Source organism: Sebastes fasciatus, chromosome 4 (assembly GCF_043250625.1).
Source record: "Sebastes fasciatus isolate fSebFas1 chromosome 4, fSebFas1.pri, whole genome shotgun sequence".
In the NCBI taxonomy this organism is placed as follows: Eukaryota; Metazoa; Chordata; class Actinopteri; order Perciformes; family Sebastidae; genus Sebastes; species Sebastes fasciatus.
Window position 1 is genome coordinate 39,960,503 of NC_133798.1, and position 8,119 is coordinate 39,968,621.

Below are 8,119 nucleotides of genomic sequence, written 5' to 3' on the forward strand. Positions count from 1 at the left end.
TAATTATCATTACTGTCAATGTGTACTTTATTTTTTATTATTTATTTTTACTTCATTTTGTTAAATCTTATTTTCTTTTTTCTTTTTTTTTCTTTGATTTAACTAAGATAATTCTGAGAACATGAGGAGAGAAATAGGCATTAACGTAACAGAATATTGATTCATATTTGATCAGCGCTGCCTAGTTTCACCGGTCAGAGTTCAGAGTGATTGACAGCTGCTCAGAGACCGTTTAATAAAAATAACTTTATTTAATCATATTTGCTCCAATCTGGCCTACTGATGCTTTAACGTGTGGACACTCTTCTCTACGTCGATCCTGGACAGGAATCCTCTGATTCTTGTTATATTTTACTGTATATGTACAGTCTACACTGTTGTTAGATGGTACTGTGGACTCTACAGTACCAGTAAGGTGTTGTTAGATGGTACTGTGGACTCTACAGTACCAGTAAGGTGTTGTTAGATGGTTCTGTGGACTCTACAGTACCAGTAAGGTGTTGTTAGATGGTACTGTGGACTCTACAGTACCAGTAAGGTGTTGTTAGATGGTTCTGTGGACTCTACAGTACCAGTAAGGTGTTGTTAGATGGTACTGTGGACTCTACAGTACCAGTAAGGTGTTGTTAGATGGTTCTGTGGACTCTACAGTACCAGTAAGGTGTTGTTAGATGGTACTGTGGACTCTACAGAACCAGTAAGGTGTTGTTAGATGGTACTGTGGACTCTACAGTACCAGTAAGGTGTTGTTAGATGGTTCTGTGGACTCTACAGTACCAGTAAGGTGTTGTTAGATGGTTCTGTAGACTCTACAGTACCAGTAAGGTGTTGTTAGATGGTTCTGTGGACTCTACAGAACCAGTAAGGTGTTGTTAGATGGTTCTGTGGACTCTACAGTACCAGTAAGGTGTTGTTAGATGGTTCTGTAGACTCTACAGTACCAGTAAGGTGTTGTTAGATGGTTCTGTGGACTCTACAGAACCAGTAAGGTGTTGTTAGATGGTTCTGTGGACTCTACAGTACCAGTAAGGTGTTGTTAGATGGTACTGTGGACTTTGTGGACTCTACAGTACCAGTTAGATGGTTCTGGAGACTCTACAGAACCAGTAAGGTGTTGTTAGATGGTACTGTAGACTCTGTGGACTCTACAGTACCAGTTAGATGGTTCTGGAGACTCTACAGAACCAGTAAGGTGTTGTTAGATGGTACTGTGGACTTTGTGGACTCTACAGTACCAGTTAGATGGTTCTGGAGACTCTACAGAACCAGTAAGGTGTTGTTAGATGGTACTGTAGACTCTGTGGACTCTACAGTACCAGTTAGATGGTTCTGGAGACTCTACAGAACCAGTAAGGTGTTGTTAGATGGTACTGTAGACTCTGTGGACTCTACAGTACCAGTTAGATGGTTCTGGAGACTCTACAGAACCAGTAAGGTGTTGTTAGATGGTACTGTAGACTCTGTGGACTCTACAGTACCAGTTAGATGGTTCTGGAGACTCTACAGAACCAGTAAGGTGTTGTTAGATGGTACTGTAGACTCTGTGGACTCTACAGTACCAGTTAGATGGTTCTGGAGACTCTACAGAACCAGTAAGGTGTTGTTAGATGGTACTGTAGACTCTGTGGACTCTACAGTACCAGTTAGATGGTTCTGGAGACTCTACAGAACCAGTAAGGTGTTGTTAGATGGTACTGTAGACTCTGTGGACTCTACAGTACCAGTTAGATGGTTCTGGAGACTCTACAGAACCATCTAACAACAGCAGAGCCGACCACAAAGTCACTGAATGCTTCTTGTTTATTATATTTGAGTAAACAGCAGAAATAAGGTCGTGGATATCCATAATTTGTCATATAGGGTATTTATTGAACCTTTAAAACAGACATAACAAACATTTCTCATTTTATAGGCAAAACACTGACTAGCTTCATTAAATAAATATGATCATCTAAGTCACAAGTAAATCCGCCTCCTGCTGGGTCCGTTGGCCTGAGAGAGATTTAGGATTTGGGTTCAACGTCGTCAGTGTCCAAACATCAAAACATGTGCAGTATTTCTTTACACCTGGCTCATGCCATAAAATCCTTGCATTTAGAAATCATATTCTGAGATAATCATCACATTTTTCATGCAATTGAGAGGTATGCAGCCCCCCCCATCCTCCTGTCTGTAAATACTGTTAACAGGTCAGCAGACGGGTCCACAGCTCCGGTCCTCCAGATAGACAACATGTGGATCCGTCTCATTACAGTAAGAGATTAACTTATTTAACATTCAATCTCTGCTGTAATTCAATCATCATCGTATGCATACAAATGTTCAAATACAGTAATCATTGTTATTGTTACAGACTGCTTCGTCAGAGGTCAACCCCCCCTCCTTCATTCATTCATTGCAGGTGCTTCTGAGAGATGCGACCCCCCAGTACGTCCTGGATCTACCCGGGGGTTCCTCCCAGGCAGCTGTGGTCGGTGCACCTTCGAAGTCAAAGTGTACTCAGGTTGTATCCGTACCAGGTGTCCAATCCACCTGTACTAGCTCTTCTTATTGAGTTGGGGGGGGGGGCAGTGTTTCTATGCCAAGTTCTTCCCGATACACTGAACCTGAATATGAGGTTGACCTCACTTTGGCTCTTCTAAAGTCACTGATTCTCTAATTAAATACACAGATCAAAGATCTTAATGATGTTTAAATCCATCAGGTTGATGGATCAGTGAGGACGGGAGCTGTAGAGCATCCGTTCATTCATTCATGTCTTCAAGGCATGCTGAGGTGTGCAGCGAGAAGCCTCTTCAGCTCTCCATCATAGTGTCTCTCTGAGCCACAGGAGAATAGTAGGTAAGTCGGGTCGTTCTGACACATTCTCTAGAAAACGTTTGGCAGTGGGTTTGGGTTCAGAAGTTTCACCTGGAACACGTCTTCAGAGAAAGCAGGTGTCGTTCTCAGAAGGAATGGCACTGTGGATCTTTGAAGGGAAATAGTCCCTGGCAATGAGAGAAAAACTGAATGAATGGTTTCTCCCTGCTTCCTGCTCACTCGTTGGTTTCTCCCTGCTTCCTGCTCACTCGCTGCTCATCCATTAATTGTAGTGTAAGAAAGTGGAAATCAGGGAAGAGTGGCTGGTGAGGTGGAGTAGATAATAATATTGATCTCAGAAACAGTGTAGATATACTGTAGAGAGTGTGGGAGTGTTAGCGGAGGATCCACAGGAGGCCGTGCAGCCTTCTCTTTTATTTATTTATTTATTTTATTCTTTATTTAAAGGGACTGTTTGTAAGAATCCTAAATGTGTTGTTAACAAGCTTCACCTGTGTCCGTTAAGTCAACTAAAGTCAGCGTCCTGTTGCTGCCGCTTGTGCTCGCTCTACATAGACATGAAAGAGCATCGCTCAACACAGTGAGGAGACACACGTCAGCTAAAAGCACAATATCACTCTATATTTCAGCTGCTTGGCAGTAATGTTAGCTGACCAGACCAAGGTCTCTCCATGAATCACTGCTGATCCTAGTGCTGGCTTTTCCCGCCTCAGCCTCCCGACCGCGGCCGGAGGGAACGGGGGAGACGCCGGAGTTTTGGTCGGAGACGATAACGTTTCTCTCTGCGGAGCCCCGTCACTTCACAAGACACGGGAAACCTCTGTTGGTCTGGAGGAGCTGCAGCAGTTATTTCTGCACAAACGTCCACTGAACATTCACTAGATATTCTCAGAGCTAAACTAACTCTTCTGCAGTGTGGAGTGAGCAGCATGCACGTGAGAGGTGGAGAGAGAGAGAGAGAGAAGGAGCGTGGTGTGTGAGTGAAGGCAGGCAGAGGAGCAGAGGAGCAGAGACTCCGGTCCTGGAGACCAAAGCTACGGTCTCCCCCGCGTCCTCCGACCGCGGCCAACACTGTTTAACAGACGGGCTTCACTAGATACAACCAAGAGGTTTTGGTGTTTCACTGTAGTTTGTGTTGGAGTCTGAGTCTGAACAGCGGAGACACACGCGAGACCATGAGACACCGACCAGCAATGATTTATACCTGGAAGAAGTTACAAACAGTCCCTTTAAGATTAACGTCAACAGATTTATAATTGAGCTGGAAGGGTGACGTGTTGATGGCTTTGGCAAACTGTGGAAGCAAAAGCTGTGCACGGATCAAGAGTGCACGGGGAGGGGGGGGGGGGGGTCTATGTCAAGATGCGTGCCACCTGGGACTGAATCTCCCCATCAGGGTGTGAAAGCAGCTGGACTAGTCTGCTGTGGAGCTCGGAAGACTCGTCTAACATGACCCGGAAGAGGCAATCCTGCTTCCGCCTCAGTTCATTAGCCACCTGTGCAGACGGCCTCCAGGCCTTTAGGTTCCCCGCGAAGGTCAGCAGACGCAAAAGCACCGAGGGGGCTGTTCGTATGTCAAACAGCAGCACAACAGAAGCTGGTGCCTACGGAAAAAAGCAGAGAAGACCAAATGTCAAAATGAGGATTTAGAATGAAACTCGGACCCCCGTCTCAACAGACATTAATTATGTTGCACTTCTGTTTGTTTTGATGACATCTTATCGTAGAACGATGCTAACTATCTTTCATATTCCCTTTATTCTTACCTGAGCTTGAACAATATCATCCATCATATCTGGATTGGATGACAAATTCACGAGGATTTTCAAAGCCTGAACCTGAAAGGCAAATATTAGAAGTGCTTCATTCATTCATGTTGCATTCACAGCCCTACCGGCCTCGGAGCTACAACTTTTCCAACATTTCAAAATGGTATCAAAATGTTAAGATCACCCAGGTGTAAAAAAGATACCAACCTGTAACGCTTCAAAGCTCACGACGAGTAGAGAGAGTAAAAGTGTGATTGACTCCTTCAGCAGGTGTTGATGTTTATCGGTGACCGAGAGGTTCGTCAGCAGCCTGAGAGCACCGAGCTGAAGGTCAGAGTTCACCGGGGACATCTCAATCAGCTCCAGCACTTGTGGCACATAAACCTAGAAAAGGCATTGATGTGAATATATAAACAAAAAGATCTCATATTCAGCAGCAGATTGCATCACATTCGCTGCACAGGAGATGGAAAAGTACCTTTATTTGTTCCTGGTTCTGGATGTTCATACACAGATTATTTAGAGCATTCAGAGTCTGCACTCTGACCTCTGCTGCCGGGTCAGAGAGGAAACCAGCGATGAGATGAATCCCTTCAAATTCCCTTATTAGATTCTGGAGGATCAGTTAGAGAACAAAAAGAGAAACTATAACACATGGCTGAAAGATTCATGTACATCAGCTACATAACTTTATAATTAGATAACATATTATTTTACATAAAGCAACCAGAGCTAACCTCCCTTGCAGAAGGTTTTTGAGTTAAGTATACATTTACTATACCTGATTCACAGTAAAGGCAGCAGAGTTTCCTAACGTGAGTAGGATCCTACATCTGTCAGGTGGATTATTGCTGCTCTGCAGGCATGACAGCAGCATCTTCAAGTGCTGTGGATCCAGGTTGCCAGGGGACTGGTGGATGATGTCACCTATGGAGCAAAATAATAAACCATTTAACTAACATGTATTGATATTAAATAAGTGTTTGCACTGGAGGAGACCGAGGAGTCCGACCAGCCAGATGTAGTTATTGTCATTACAGTCAAAAGCTCTCCAGATTGTAAATTTCCCCACTGCGGGACTAATAAAGGAATATCTTATCTTATCTTAGATGACTTTAAAGGTCCCACATCGTGCTCATCTTCAGGTTCATACTTGTATTTAGTGTTTCTACTAGAACATGTTTACATGCTGTAATGTTAAAAAAAACACGTTATTTTCCTCATTCTGTCTGTCTGAATATACCTGTACCTATAACTCTGTCTGAAACGCTCCGTTTTAGTGCATTTCAATGGAATTGCGTCGCTAGGCAACAGTTTGGGTCCATGTGTACTTCCTGTCAGCTGATGTTATTTACATCCACTGCAACAGGAAATAAACTGGGACACATTTAGAATGTTTATGTTTAAAATCGTGTAATGGTCTAAATATTGTATATTTGTGACATCACAAATGGACAGAAATCCTGACGGCTTGTTTCAAACGCACAATTTCTGAATACGGGTTGTGTGTGTTTCTAAGTATATTGAGCGTTTTGATAGTTTAACAGTATTTATATAAAGCACTTAAACCTGCTTTATAATATAAAAGACATGAAAATCTCACTTTTTATAATATGGGACCTTTAATCAATGTCTTTACATCAAAGATGTGACTATATTATGGGATTGACTATAGGTGTTTTTACACGTTGAGAAGTCATCTTGAGATATTCACCTTGCTGGATCACACAGGTTTAGATGTAGTTACTGTGACGGTGGTTCTTCTTACCTGATGCAACATCCACAGGTCGGGGACAGACCACATCCAGTCCAGACACTCTGGCCAGCAGGCTGCCCGGCTGTAGGGTCCCTTCACCGGGCTGACTGCTCCTGACACCGGGACCTTCACCGGCAGCACTCTTCTTGTTCCTCCTGAAGCCCCCACCGCTGAGGAGCTTGTATAACCCGTATGAAGCTCCAGCTCCGGCAACTATTCCAAGCAACGCCTTCATGTTGCCGAGCCGGGGAGTGATACTGCCATCACCCATTCTGTTACTGCTGCTCCTGTTGCTGCTCCTGTTGCTGCTTCTTCTGTTGCTCCTGCTGCTGCTGCTGCTTCTTCTGTTGCTGCTCCTCTCTGTTGCTGCTGTTGCTGCTGCTGCTGCTGCTTCTTCTGTTGCTGCTCCTGTTGCTGCTTCTTCTGTTGCTCCTGCTGCTGCTGCTGCTTCTTCTGTTGCTGCTCCTCTCTGTTGCTGTTGTTGCTGCTGCTGCTGCTGCTGCTGCTTCTTCTGTTGCTGCTGCTGCTTCTTCTGTTGCTGCTCCTCTCTGTTGCTGTTGTTGCTGTTGTTGCTGCTGCTGCTTCTTCTGTTGCTGCTCCTCTCTGTTGCTGTTGTTGCTGCTGCTGCTGCTCCTGTTGCTGCTTCTTCTGTTGCTCCTGCTGCTGCTGCTGCTTCTTCTTCTGTTGCTGCTGCTGCCGCTTCTTCTGCTGCTCCTGTTGCTGCTCCTGCTGCTTCTTCTGTTGCTCCTGCTGCTGCTGCTGCTTCTTCTGTTGCTGCTCCTCTCTGTTGCTGTTGTTGCTGCTGCTGCTGCTGCTGCTGCTTCTTCTGTTGCTGCTGCTGCTTCTTCTGTTGCTGCTCCTCTCTGTTGCTGTTGTTGCTGTTGTTGCTGCTGCTGCTGCTGCTGCTGCTTCTTCTGTTGCTGCTGCTGCTTCTTCTGTTGCTGGTGCTGCTGCTTCTTCTGTTGCTGCTCCTCTCTGTTGCTGTTGTTGCTGCTGCTGCTGCTGCTGCTGCTGCTGCTGCTTCTTCTGTTGCTGCTCCTCTCTGTTGCTGTTGTTGTTGCTGCTGTTGCTGCTGCTTCTTCTGTTGCTGCTGCTGCTTCTTCTGTTGCTGTTGCTGCTGCTCCACTCTTTTACTGCTGTTGCTGCTGCTGCTGCTGTTGCTGCTGTTGCTCCACTCTTTTACTGCTGTTGCTGCTGCTGCTGTTGCTGTTGTTGCTGTTGCTCCACTCTTTTACTGCTGTTGCTGTTGCTGCTGCTGCTGCTCCACTCTTTTACTGCTGTTGCTGCTGCTGCTGCTGTTGCTGCTGTTGCTCCACTCTTTTACTGCTGTTGCTGCTGCTGCTGTTGCTGTTGTTGCTGTTGCTCCACTCTTTTACTGCTGTTGCTGCTGCTGTTGCTGCTGCTGCTGCTCCACTCTTTTACTGCTGTTGCTGTTGCTGTTGCTGTTGCTGCTGTTGCTGCTGCTGTTGCTGCTGCTGCTGTTGCTGTTGCTGCTGCTGTTGCTGCTGTTGCTGTTGCTGTTGCTGTTGCTGCTCCTCGTTAGCTAACTGAGCTCTGTTAGCCAGCTAGCTGACTTTAAGCTGCAGATGAAGCGTGGGGAGTTAAATCTGTTGACTCAGCAGATAACTAGTGAATGTGACTCAGCAGCTGGTCTCCTCAGGTATCTGTCAGCTGCAGACCATCAGGACGTCAGAACCCTCCAGATCCAGACTGTTAACAGACTCATGGTTCTGATAAACTGCTCCAGTTGTCAACAAGGTTCTGATCCGTTGTT

At 45.4% G+C, this 8,119-nt stretch overlaps 1 protein-coding gene across 1 annotated transcript; it reads right to left on the reverse strand.

Annotated features, from left to right (window-relative positions):
* Positions 1–1,848: 1,848 nt before the first annotated feature.
* Positions 1,849–7,576, reverse strand: armc10 (armadillo repeat containing 10; the record flags this gene model as incomplete). Its single annotated transcript, XM_074634251.1, has 7 exons — positions 1,849–2,987; positions 4,317–4,424; positions 4,587–4,658; positions 4,797–4,973; positions 5,068–5,202; positions 5,371–5,516; positions 6,358–7,576. Coding segments are annotated over 7 exons (1,899 nt in total), but the record flags the coding sequence as incomplete, so codon positions are not given.
* Positions 7,577–8,119: the final 543 nt, after the last annotated feature.